This window comes from Lytechinus pictus, chromosome 5 (genome assembly GCF_037042905.1).
Source record: "Lytechinus pictus isolate F3 Inbred chromosome 5, Lp3.0, whole genome shotgun sequence".
NCBI classification, from domain to species: domain Eukaryota; kingdom Metazoa; phylum Echinodermata; class Echinoidea; order Temnopleuroida; family Toxopneustidae; genus Lytechinus; species Lytechinus pictus.
In genome coordinates, this window is record NC_087249.1 from 39,347,854 (window position 1) to 39,362,251 (window position 14,398).

Here is a 14,398-nt window from a genome sequence, read left to right on the forward strand (position 1 = left end):
GCTGCGCATTTCAAAATAAATGCTACATAGTATAGAGTATTACTGAAGTCTTAAGATGTGTTTTAGACATACCAACTGTGGGTATAGAGTGTGGGAGTATGTTCCATAATTTGGGAGCAGCATATATGCAAATGCTCTATAAAAAAATAAAACATAAAACATGCAACCAGTCACTTAATTTCACTTAGAAAAGAAAAGTTTTGCACCCCGCACAAAACAATGCCAGTAACATATCAAATTAATGCATAATAGGAATTTCTAATTACAAGTTTGCACTTCTATTCATCTCATTTTTTCATGCTCTCATTTTATCTCTTTTTACTACTTCCTCTCACCTGGAAAAAATACGAATAATGGGTCCTATACATGTATATCGTAATGAATGCAACTACATAAAAGAAATAAAACGTCATATGCTAGCTGTTTTCAGTTAGAGGCAATTTTATTCAATACCTCCTAGCATATTATGAGATGACATAGTAGGGTAATATAATATAAAAAATATGTTATAAATTGTATGTGCATATAAATAAATATGTACTGAATAACAATAGAACCGATCAATCAATGCAAATTCAACTGTATATTAAGTGCAAAATGCCGCAGTAGCAAGGTAATAATAAATCCCAAGCATAATTACTGTGTAGTCACTTCTTAAAATGAGATCGAAACCCTTGGAGCAAGTTAGCTTGTGTGATAACAGAAAAATCTGAGAATAAGGTCAACAAAACTGTAAGATTTTGTATTAGCCCAATATAAAATTAAAACAAACCTTCCACACATATAGAGACTATTCATATAATCTAAGGCGTCTCTAAGAACTGACTATTGTTATCATTATTAAAAATTGGACAAGCAATAAGAAAGTTATGAGCATGTGAATATTGAGAATGCTAATATGCTATGAACATCCTCCCAATGGCACACATTAGCAACTTTACCTTTTGGACACTGAAAATTTACCCTTAAATTCTGTTTTACACATATTAAAATGAAGGGAAAAACTATGATGTCTTTAAAAAACTGTATTACATGTCCTCTTATAACAAATCTTTCAATGGACTTGATAAGAGAAAAGTTTCACTGAAATATGTAAAAAATAGGACAGTTCATGTGTGACATCATGCATCTCGCATGCATTATACCTCGGTCAAATTTGCTCTAAGGCGGCCACACGGCGAGTCGAAAACAGCCGTTCTATTCATTTTATTCAAACCACCTATATGTAGCTGCTACAAAAATGTTATAACGGCTGTTTTCGACTCGCCGTACGGCCGCCGTAGAGCAAATGTGACTGAGGTATTGTGACCAAAGGAAAGATCTTCATAGCTTTAGTGATCTCAATATTCAAATGCTCATAACTTTCTTATTATTAGTCCAATTGTTCTCCAACTGTCACTGATCATATTCTTTGATTTTTACTATTTTCATACACAATACAACTAGTATGAAGAGTTCCATTCTCCTTTATTGTGTGTATCCCATATAGGACTATGTTGACAGCACACACGTTGTTCTATCAAACAACCAATTTTTTTGTTCCATGACATTTGCTCCGACGACAACTGCTCCTATGGAAAGTCTGCACGTTAAGCCAAACATAAAACTCAACCTCCAACACGAAATAAACCCTAATCCTAATCTTTACATTATTCTCAACAAAAAACTCTATTACAACCGTATGCCCTCTAAGACCGGAGCAAATGTTGCAGGAGCAAATGTCGTGCCACCATTTTTTTTAGCATCCAAACTTAAGCCTGCAACACACTACATGATCTGATGCGACACAATTAAAAAAAAAGTTCAAAGAAGTAAAACTGTCTCATTTGAAGTTAAGAGTAATGTTAGGAATACCAAAATCAGAATTCTGGTTGGTGTGAATTTCAAATTGGCTTCTAATAAGCCAGTTCACGGTTAGCTCATGATCAACTTTTCTCAAATGACCTTTGTGATTTTTCATTAGGATGAGCACTATCATTTTCAAATGTAGATGTTGCGTAAGCTTTACCGGTAGAGTATTCAAATTCTAAGAACAAAAGGCATTGTATAGACTAGGTGACTAGAATAGTACATCAGGGATAAAGTTTGGAAATCTGTTTTATTGTCTGCCTTTGGCACATTTGACTATTGTTTAGGCTACTGTCAAATACCAGTGATTATGAAGGCTCTATTTATTACTCTTCAGCTTGGATGTGATAAAATGAATATTTTGAAAGGAATACATGAATAATCATCAAATCACAAATGCCTATGTCAGTGAATTTGAAAGCCACCTTCATGGTTTATCTCAAATGACCTTTTTCTGCTCTTGCGCAGTTTACAACCGTGAACAGGCTTATTGTAGCCGGTGGCAAGGCTGCTACGATGTTACTATGATTCGGAATTGAATTCACTGTTATTCCTCCAGGGAGGCTCACAACAGACCTGAATTTTGAATTCAGTATTCACATCACTATTCAGGTGTTTGATCTTTTAAGATTTTACAGGCTAGAATGCTCATATCAAATGCTATTACCAACAAATTGTGAAATGTAAACCATGCTTTATTATACTCTCAAAAAGTTACCTAAAAAAAATAAAAAATTTAAGAGCACTAGCATCCTCACTTTGGCAAGATCTTATGCACTTTGCCACTCTCCACCCGGGTAGTAGTGGTAGGTGGGAACCTGGTAGGATGCATTGAAAGCCAACATAGTATGCCAAAGTATTTGAGTTTGTAATTTATGATCAAACATTGATATGCCGTCAATTTCATTCTAGCTGAAAAACTAGTCAAATATCAAAATAAATAACATTAAAAAAATCTCCCACTGCTATAACAAATATCTTTGAGGTTTCATATAAATTGTTGTAAATATAAAGTGTATGAGAACTAGATTGTTTTGAGGATGATATTAACAACATTACCTTGCGTACAACAATTAATGGCATAGTTAGAATGTAATCGAAACACCAGGCTGTCTCGACAATCATCTGTTTCCTTAACCTCAACCTTGAAGCCTTTTTTTTCTTCGAGTTGAGTAGAGCTTTCAAAGCAGTAAAAGTATATCTTGTACAATACAATTCATTTCTGATAACAAGGAGTTTTCAATAGATGGGGTACAATAATACCCAGTCCTTTTGAAGCCCTTTGAATGTTTGTTTGACAGAGCAAGAATAAATTATGTTAGACATATGCTTCATTGGATCTTTCTTTTTTAACATAGTGAATGTAGTGAGATATTCTTGGGTAAATGCTGAAATGATATTATATGAAAATGTATTTTCTTACTGCAAGTGGCCTATGAATATTAATATAAATAACTCAATACCTTTATCTCTTTGACACTATACAATTAAGTTGTTTTAAGCACATCCCAAAGCACCACATTGTGAAGTTTTCGCACAAAAACTACCTCATGTTCGTTTCTGTACCGATCAAAATCTTCACATTTCTTTTCGTTTCCATTCATCATGGATCACATAAAAATATCAAAATTTACTACTTTTTTCTAAAACCATATGAATTAATAAACTTACCCCATACCATCTACCAACTTATCAAGCCCTATTTTAATGGTAAATATTCAAAGTGATCTAAAACCACCCCATGTTGGTACGAATTCACAAATAAAAAATGTGTACACAATGATTCTGGAAGAAATGAATAATTAATGAGTAATCAGCAAAGCAGGCTTGGAATTCCTTTTTGGTGACTGATCTTTTTCCTTAAATAAAAGTATATGTGCCCACACATGCTTCTTTGTGTTGACAATTTTCAGCATAATCGGTTGTTCTCTAGATTCTACCATTTTACAGCTTTCAGTTAATGAAAACTATGTCAAAATTAAATTGTTTCTTTAAAAATGATCTTCATTCATATAAATGCTAACAACTAACCATGATTTGGATGCCTGTCTCTCAAAATGATTGTGTACTGCCCGTACTCATGTTTAGTAGTAACAGCAATCTAAAATACGACTGTTTTACTTCTTCTATTCTTGTGTGATAATCTGCTGCAAAGACTTTTTGAAGAAAAAGTCAGGCAGGAGCCAAAATGCAATTGTGATCAGGGGAATAAGTGGAACTCTTTAAATTGCCATATCAAATAGAACTATGTACTGGAGTTTTGGAGGTAATTCTCAAATCTGCGCTTCAACATTAACTTTTGCTGTTACTCTGTGATGTGGAAAAAAAAACACCACAGTAACTTTTGAACACATTGCATTTACCAAGCACTGAATACAATAGAAATTTTGAGCCATGCTACATGTATTAATTGAAATGTCAAACGTCAAAATGCTAACCACATATGCATCTTTGTGTTGGCAATTTTCAGCATACTCGGTTGTCTCTCTAGATTCTATATATCTTTGTCAAAGTTTATAGTGTTTTAAACCTATCAAATTATTAGGGTGTATTATTAAATTATTATAGTGTATCAAAGAGTAAGCAAATGAGATTGGCTATAGAATCATTCACGCATTAGGAGGAAGCACTGGCATCCAGTTTCATAAAGACTTGTTATGATAACAAATACACAAGTTCCATAACAAATTCACTGTCAGCCAATCGGATTAAAGGATTTTTAGTAGCTTTTAACTTACTGCAAATTGTTACTATAACAAGTTTTATGAAACAGATTCCAGAAGTGATCTAGGACTACAATGGTAGCAGCAAAACCTAACTACATTGCTCATATAAAATCAGTTTTGTACTCCTTCTTTCCTTTTCGGCATAATACATGTACATGTATCATCAGGACAGTATAGTATCACAGCAGAATTAGTATTTCAGTTGACGCTCAAAGCATTTTGAAGACTTAACACCTACAGACACCATCAGGGCACCATCATCGGAGAGAGGACTTCAAAGGTGCTCCATCATGGTTTGAAAGGCAACTCCAAGGTGTTCTGCATTGTACTGTCATCGTAGCATCCATCATGGTCCAAAACCAAACACCATTTTGAAAGCCAGCTCCAAGGCATTCGATCATGGTCCAACACTAAACACCAATTTGAAAGCCAGCTCCAAGGTGTTGTGTATTGTACTGTCATCGCAGCATACATCATGGTCCAACACCAAACACCAGTTTGAAAGCCAGCTCCAAGGTGTTCTGTGTTGTGCTATCATGGTAGCATACATAACACTCTTTGGTGCCTCTTGGACCTTTAATCAGTCTCCTGTATTATATTTAAAAAAAAACAGAAAATAATTATATCTACAAGTAATCATAGCAGGTCAATTCTTGAACCGTATTGAACTCAATCCTTGAACCGTATTGAACTCAATCCTTGAACCGTATTGAACTCAATCCTTGAACCGCATTGAACTCAATCCTTGAACCGTATTGAACTCAATCCTTGAACCGCATTGAACTCAATCCTTGAACCGTATTGAACTCAATCCTTGAACCGCATTGAACTCAATCCTTGAACCGTATTGAACTCAATCCTTGAACCGCATTGAACTCAATCCTTGAACCGTATTGAACTCAATCCTTGAACCATATTGAACTCAATCCTTGAACCATACTGAACTAAATACTTGAACCGTATTAAACTCAATCCTTGAACCGCGTTGAACTCAATCCTTGAACCGTATTGAACTCAATCCTTGAACCGTATTGAACTCAATCCTTGAACCATACTGAACTAAATACTTGAACCGTATTAAACTCAAACCTTGAACAGCATTGAACTCAATCCTTGAACCGTATTGAACTCAATCCTTGAACCGTATTGAACTCAATCCTTGAACCATACTGAACTAAATACTTGAACCGTATTAAATTCAATCCTTGAACCCTATTGAACTTCATTTACAAAGAGAAGAATACATTTCACCTTTTGAGTTTGAGGTCGGTGTTTTGCAGGGTGACGCGACATTTGCTCCTGCAACAATTGCTCTGGGCTTAATTTCGTCTAAAATGTAGGGTTGGGTTTAGGGTAGGGTGTAGTGTTAAACCCAGGGTTGAAGTTGGTCATTCCATGAGGGTGTGGAATTCAGAGCGGAACAATTGTCGCCGGAGCAAATGTCATTGAACCGTTGGAGGGAACAGCTACAAAAAAGAGAGACATTGAAGAAGCTGGTGGAGAAGAGTAGGAGGGTTGGGTTGAAGATGGAGGATACACTACATGTAGAGGGAGAGGGTATGTTGAGTGCTGTGACCGTGAGTTGAATTCGGTCATCACTGTTCAAAGAGTACAGCATTGAATTTAAAACTATAGACTTCTGTCTGACTGACTTATATGCTTTTCACACTGAATCTCCTTAACCCTATGCTATCCTTATCCCCAGACTATCCTTAACTCAATACAATATTTTTTTTCTGTTTCAGAAAGTCTCTCTTAACCCCAGCTATTTGCTTAGCCGGGGTTAATGCATAAACACCATTGTATCCCACAGCTCATGAATATTAATGATTTTGCCACACAGCGCGTGATAACTTGCAATTTCGACTTCTGTGACTGGCTAATGCCCCACTTTTCCTTAGCCCGGTTTGGTTTGAATCTGCAGTTATTAGCACCACGTTAAGCCGGCTAACCCTGCTTTTTAGCAGGGCCAGATAGTACCGTACAATTTACTGTGCTAGCCCACTTTGTTAAAACATAGTGTGAAACCGAAGTGGGCTAAGCTTAACCTCAGGAAATTGGAGGGGCTAAGGCCCCCCCCCCCCTTAGCCCCACCTATCTCCTGGGGGTTCAGGAAAATTTCTGTAGTGTGAAAAGCTTATGATAGAAGGTTCTTACCCAACAACCCAGTATTTGATGGAAGGTGGTTGTTTCTTCTCTGGCCAATTCTCAGGATGACATCTGAATGAGATTCCAAACTCTCTTAGAATGGTCAGTGCATCACATCTTGTAATAGTCTTGCCACTCAGCTGATCTTTAGGCTGTCAGTGAAAACAGAAAAAAAATTATAATTTCACCAAATGTTTGAATCAACATAGTACCAGCACAAAGTGGTTCACGAACCAAGAGTCTTGCCTGATATCGCGATCGATGAAATATGCAATATGATCTATTGACCTTATCATGCTCATGAACACACCTATTACCCAATGGTTATTTGTACCAAATGTAAACACAATGGATGCAGAAATGAAGAAATGAGAGCAATTTAAACAAAAACTTGACCTTTTGACCCCTAGATGACCTTTGAGCCCATCATCCTCATGGACACACATGTGGTATTAGTGAGCCCCACCAGAAAATGAATATATTTAAAGTGTTCAAGTTCTGCCATGATTTTTATATTTGATTGTGAAGTCTTGTGATGAAATATTACATTCAATGAAGTTTGTTTCTCTGGCCTAGCCGAACATTGTAGTGTTGTTGTCTACATTCAACACTCAGCATGAAGGAGTGCATTATGTGGTGGGGTTTAGTACAGCTTTTTCAAATGACTGCAGTGAACTTTGACCTTGTGATCTCAATATCTAATCATAATGCGTGAGCCAAGTTTTAAATTGGTCAAATTGTTTGTCAATTATCAAAAGGTATTATTTCAGGTAAATGGAACAGACAGACGGACAGAAACCATGGACAGCGGCATGATGATGTTCATACCTTTTCAGGTTTAGGTTTTTACAAAAAATGCATTTGAGTGCAATTTGATTTTTCTTCAACAAGAAGTAAGCATTCAGTATTTCAAAAGGAAAATTTGTTGGAAATATTAACCTTTATATATATATCCACCCCGTCAAGACATATGAACCTCTAAAACCATTATGATTTGAGAGCATTTTAATCTTTCATATGTACCAGAAATAAGAGAAATATCATTTAAGGATTGTCCCACATATAGGGGGTCAGACAAACATACTCAAAGAAATTGCCCAAATATAAATAAGACTTATCCAGACCTGCCAACCTCTGGGAATGAAAAACTGTATTCTGTGATACAAAAAACTGTATTTTCCCCCCCAAAAGTGTATTTCATAATAAAATGCTTGGCGCACTCGCCCATCACGGCACTCAAGCAGCATGCAAGCTAAAATGCGCACTGCTCTTGCAGATGAAAAAAAAAAAACCATTGAAACTTGTGTATTAAACTTGTGTATCTCACCCTGGTTTTTACAAAATGATTGAAAAAAAAAAAAAGTTACCTGAAATTACATTGATCTAATAACCATATTTGTGTACGTTTTATGAAATAGAGACATATAGAGATGATTTTTCTCAATAAATAACGATTTTGTAAAAAAAAATAAAAATAAAAAAAAAAACATCGGATTTTTTTATTTTATTTTTTATTACAAAAAACGTATTTTTAAAAGAAAAAACGCACTGCCGTATTTTGGTTGCAAAAACGTACTAAATACGGCTACAACGTACTGGTTGGCAGGTCTGCTTATCTTAACGTGGAGAAGGTTTACTGTTCACCATGTGCAATATGAAGAAGGGAAAGGAAATACAGGCAGAAATGGAAAGGCAAAAAAGGATGAAATAGAATACCTCTAATTTCCTCTTTTCATCCTTTCTCGCCTTTCCATTTCACCTCTAATTTCCTCTTTTCATCCTTTCTTGCCTTTCCATTTCACCTCTAATTTGTCCTCTTTTCATCATAGAATACCCCTAATTTTCTCTTTTCATCCTTTCTCGCCTTTCCATTTCACCTCTAATTTCCTCTTTTCATCCTTTCTCCCCTTTCCATTTCTGCCTATATTTCCTTTCCCTTCTTCATATTACACATGGTGAACCGTAAACCTTCTCCACGTTATAAACTCCACCATGCAAACCTACCAAGATCATAAGACTTATCTTATTTTAAAAGAGATAAAGAAGTAAACACTTACCCTAAGACGAGCATGTAATGTGAGTTGTTGGCTGATGACCTTACAGCATTGTTGAAAGTTATCAACCAGTTGACTATGACTGAGCCCTCCTAGGAAGGCTAGATCTGATCTAGTAGGCGTGATGAGGATTCCCGTTGATGGATCCAGGTGAACGTAGTGGAACAGGCTATTATCACGCCCACTTGTTAGTCTGTAAACAACAATAGCAATATGGTAAACAATAAACAACAATATCATTATCCATAACAGGCTTTTATCATGGCCACTCGTTAGTCTGTAAACAACGATAGCAACATTGTAGACAACAATAACATTATTCATATTATCGCGCCCACTAGTTAGTCTGTAAACAACAATAACAACAGTATTCATAACAGGCTATTATCATACCCACTTGTTGGTCTGTAAACAATATCAACATTATAAACAACGATAATAACAACAATAACAACATTCGAGTCTTCGCTCCTGACGAAGAGCGGAGTTCACGTCCTCAAAATGTTGACATCCCTAGTTCTTCTAAGAACTATTATTGGAAAGATCACCCAACATTCCTTTTCAGAACTTTATCACCTTATAACACTGTTCATAACAGACATTATCGCACCAACTTGCTAGTCTGTAAACAAAAATAACATTATTCATAATAGGCTGTTATCCCGCCCACTTATGATTCTGTTAACAATAACAACATTTCAACAGAATGATACGCAATAACACACACTTCAAATCAATCTGTTTGTTCATCTTACATGAGGGTTAACATGTATGACCTTTGAGCTCTAACTTACTTGGTTGCTGTGAAGTAATCCGGTGAAGCAGTCTCTTCCAGAGCCTTCTGCATCACACCCATAGAGTAAGGATCAGGGATGATGCGCCCTCTACGCACAGCCTGCAATCAACAGATAATATCAATAAGTATTAACGGATCATCATATAAGAAGTGATAAAGCAAGGATCAGGGATATATGCCCTCTGCATACAGCCTACAGTGAGCATAGAACATCAATAAGTATTACGGGATCATCCTATACAAGATAGCAGTCAACAGACATCATATTAGGGATCATCTTAAACAATGTGATAGTTGGGTCAGATGTGATACACTGTACTGTCTTCACTTAAAGACAAAATCAATGGCCAATATTCTCAAAAGAGGTTTCAATTGTACCATGGTACCAAAAAATGGACTATGCAGATTTAAGGACAAAATTACACTTATTTCATCACGTACACTAAGAACAGACCAATTACAAATGCACGCTTTTGGCAAAGGGTGCCTAATTGAAGCGCGATACTAACAAAAAATCTGCTTAGTCTATGGTACAACTAAAACCGCCTTTGAGAATATGGGCCAATGTGTATTAAGGTGGCATCTGATAAGAGGCTACAGAGTTAGACTCAGGGATGATACACCCTCTACATAGAGGCAAATTGGGGAATCAAAGTGCTATGCAACAAGGCATCGTAGGTTTTCAAAATGTAATGCAAAAGCACTCGTTGCAAGCCCCTGTACTATGTCACATAATGTTAATACACCAAGGCACCTTGTCAAAAGTCAGAGAAGTATCTTATGATACTTGTGCATTATTTGTTTTATCTCACCCTGTATATTTCACTGCTGCCAGCAGATCCAATGGAAGCATCGGACTCCTTGCGGGACTCGCTCCGTCTGCTGGTGGACGGGGAAGACTGGGTGCTGTTTGTTCGCGAGTTATGGGGGCTGGTCGAATCGCTCTCGTTGTCGGACTCTGTTCGGCTGGACGTCGAGGCGTGTTTCCGTGACGGGTTTGGGCTGACCGAAAGGAAGGAGATCGGTGGGGTGGGGGAGCTGGATCGCTTGGTGACCAGGTGTGGACTCTCTGCTTTCTTACCTCCAGGTCCTATTAAACCAAAGGGGAGGAGGGGTTTGGTCAATGACAGGGGAAATTTGAATACTGGCTAGATTGATAACATTGAAATAATGCTGTTTCCTATTCATCTTCCAAGGTTATATTAACACTGAATGAGTATATCAATGTAACATATGGAGTCATCACATTTTCATAAGTATTCAGTTATTCCTTCATGGCTTCATTTCCAGTAAAAGGACTCAGATAGAATGAAAAGCACATATTTACTACACCTTTATCACAAGGCCCATGTGTATCTGATGTGCATCAATTTTTTCCATGTAATATTAGGAGGCACGCTGCTATCAAAGCTCCTAGGGCTGGGGAACAACCAGTCAGCATAGGACAGTGTTGATCTTTATTTAACATCCTATCAGAGGGGTTTGCTGTGAGCTTACCTTTAATAGGCGTTTGGCTGTGTAATTTACTAAGCATTGGTGAGTCTGGATGGGGCCTGGGAGGCACACTGCTATCAAAGCTACCCCTCCTAGGGCTGGGGAACAACCAGTCGGCACATGACAGGGCTGGGATGGGTGGTACTTTTAATCTGAAATCAACAAGATAAACAATAAAATACAATGAGTTAATAAGAGGCATAAGACACATTTGTTTGCAGTACACGATAGATTTTTTAAAAATTCTAGTTAGGTTCTTTGTGTGTTATTGTGAGCATGCCATGGTTTTGTGGTTCTGATACTCATCTTTCAAACAGAAGGTCATGTATTCAAATCCCATCAAAGGCGGTTTATTTCCAATTTCCAATTCGTCCAATTGCCAACTCGTCTACTACCATTTGGTCTATCATCAGTTCGTCTACTCGCCACATGGTCTACTTTCATTTAGTCTAATGCCATTCCGTCTAATAACCAGTTGGTCCAATAGCCATGGAGTACATATACCATTCGGTCTAATTAAACTGAAGTGTTAATTGTGCAAAATGAATGAATAGAAAATGGGCATTAGACCAACTGGTTATTAGATGAAATGGTAATAGACGAAATGGTGATTAGACGAAATGATGATTGGACGAAATGGTTATTGGACCAAATGGTTGTTAGATGAAATGTTGATGGACGGAATGGCATTAGACTAAATGAAGCCAGACCATGTGGTGAGTGGACGAGTTGGCAGTGGATGAATTGGCAATTTACCTCAAAGGCGTGTTCTCTTTAGCAAGAAATTTATCAACATTGCGCTGCAATCAACCCAAGCATGGGCTGGAATTAAGCAACAGGTGAAGCACAATCATCATTATTTAGAACCTGATGTTATCACTTTTGGAATGAATGTAGATGTGTTTACCTTTCTTCACAAGCTGACGGCACATCCAAGGTTTCAAGATGAAGAAGAGTTGCTCTGCTTTGATCCACATAGAATTCATCGGGGTATACAACACCTTCAGCTCTAGAGCAAACAAAATAACATATGCATACAGACTAGAATGGCAAAATGTAGGGTATATAATGGGAGGAAAAATACACAAAAATCTAAACTATGAGAAACTGTAGAAGGTAATACAAATATCTATCTATCTATCTATCTGTCTGTCTGTCTGCCGTCTGTCTGTCTATCTGTCCTTCTGAGGTATAACAAAGAAGTTTACTTACGGTGAGGCACAGCCCCCTGCTTCTAGCATAGCACACAGTACAGAGTGTTTCTGTCAAGGAAAATTGAACAAAATAAGAAAATCAACTTTGTTCCATCAAAACTAAATATGATTCAATGTATTTCCATGTTAATAGAACAGAAGTGTTTAAAAGATCACGGTATCTTAATACCTTAACAATTCATCAACATTAGTACCAAGCTATCGATAAGAAGAAACAAACTTTCTCAGGGTTCCCTGCAACCGGGGGGGGGGGGGGGGGGGCACTTTGATGTTTTGAACCCAACATGCTGAGGTTTAGATAACAAACTCAGTATTGAAATAACTCACCAAGCCAACAATTAGTTGAAACCACCACCCCAGGGGGTTTGGTGTAACCAGGGTGGGGTGCTTTGGTGGGTTGAACCCAACATGTTCGGGTTTAGAAGACAGAATCAGTATTGGAACTTACTCACCAAGCCAACAATATGAAGAACCCCTGGGGTTCCGTGTGACCAGGGTGGGGCACTTTGATGTTTTGAACCCAACATGTTGGGGTTTAGAGAACAAACTCAGTACTGAAATAAACTCACCAAGCCAACGATTAATAGAAACCATCTCCCCTGGGGTTCGGTGTAGCCAAGGTGGGGCGCTTCGATGGGTTGAACCCGGCGCGTCGGGAAGACTTCTCTCCAGATGACCAGCTGGCCGACTGACCGTTGAGTGGACAGTGAGCTGAGGCTGTAGTACTGGACGTATAGGTGGATGTCCAGGAGGTCATCCACTGGCAAGTGATTGGCAAGGAGGTAGCCCTGCATTGAATATAATAATGACAATGATTATGGTACACGTGTTTTCATGAGAAATTTGACTCCATTTGGATATATATTACCCAGAGTAAAACAAGTATTACCAGTAAATGCATTGGGTAATAATGTTGTTAATTTTAACGTGCTTAAGACATACATTAATAATAACAATAATTCCAGCCTGAATATATAGTTCCTATCGCTGTCAAATGCGTCCCTATGCGTTGAATTGGATGTTATTACCCTGGCTGTATTCCCGCAGTCTTTTTACAGCCCAGTTCACAGAATAAATTCCTGCCAGATACCCATTTACCTCACCTGGGTTGAGTGCAGCACAATGGGAGTAAATTTCTTGCTGAAGGGAATTATGCCATGGCTGGGATTCAAACCTACGACCCTCTGTTTCAAAGTCCGGAGACTAATCCACTGGGCCATGACGCTCCAGTAAATGTATTGGAAAATAATTTGGTTATTTTTAACGTGCTTAATACATACATTAATATTAACAATAATTCCAACATGAATATGTATCACTGTCAAATGCGTCCCTATGTGCTCAATTGGATATTACTACCCTGGCTGTAGCCCCAAAGCCTTTTTACAGCCCATTTCAAGGAATAAATTCCTGCCAGGTACCCATTTACCTCACCAGGGTTGAGTGCAGCACAATGTGGGTAAATTTCTTGCTGAATGGAATTACGCCATGACTGGGATTCAAACCCACAACCCTCTGTTTCAAAGTCACAAGACTAATCCACTGGGCCAAAACGCTCCATATTGTACATATCTAAGCGCTTAATGATTTATTATCATCCCAGTCATTGGATTCAATCAGTCATGATGTAGCAAAAAGCAACTGGGAATTTCTACAGGATTTTCTTTTTTGTGAAACAAATCAATGATGTGATTTAAATACCTACTGAAGAGAAGTAAAATTTAAATGTTGGATTCTGAGGGTTCCCAGTGCATTAATCTTTAAATGAAAATATTAGGATTGATAATCAAAATTAAGTCTTGACTGTCTGCTAGTTAGCTTACCTTATAAAACAAGCAAGATCCCAATATCACATATGGTCTCCTGTAGTCAAAATGTCTGTCACACTGAATAAATGATAAACAAACAAAAAAATCATCATTTTCCTAATGTTTACTTACCGGTAAATGAAATTAAGTTTTCATGAAAAATAGAATAAATAGAAACCGGGATTATAACTATACTGGCATGGTTCAGGAGCGTTGTACATATTTCCAGAATAAATATTCAAAAGCATGAATGAGATAGCTGTAAAGCGTTTAATTTGACAGTGTTTATAATTAACAAACTAGTTTGAGA

General features: G+C 37.4%; 1 protein-coding gene across 1 annotated transcript in view; it reads right to left on the reverse strand.

Moving 5' to 3' along the window:
* Positions 1–427: 427 nt before the first annotated feature.
* LOC129261435 (protein inturned-like) overlaps positions 428–14,398 on the reverse strand; it is a 35,250-nt gene continuing 21,279 nt past the window's right edge. The window contains exons 9-18 of the mRNA XM_064100357.1: positions 14,104–14,166; positions 12,850–13,068; positions 12,279–12,328; positions 11,974–12,075; positions 11,070–11,218; positions 10,385–10,662; positions 9,571–9,671; positions 8,780–8,969; positions 6,732–6,874; positions 428–5,162 (exon numbers count right to left, since the gene is read on the reverse strand). Coding sequence (XP_063956427.1) covers positions 5,048–5,162; positions 6,732–6,874; positions 8,780–8,969; positions 9,571–9,671; positions 10,385–10,662; positions 11,070–11,218; positions 11,974–12,075; positions 12,279–12,328; positions 12,850–13,068; positions 14,104–14,166 — 1,410 coding nt within the window. The 3' untranslated portion in view covers positions 428–5,047. The remainder of the gene's footprint in view (positions 5,163–6,731; positions 6,875–8,779; positions 8,970–9,570; positions 9,672–10,384; positions 10,663–11,069; positions 11,219–11,973; positions 12,076–12,278; positions 12,329–12,849; positions 13,069–14,103; positions 14,167–14,398) is intronic.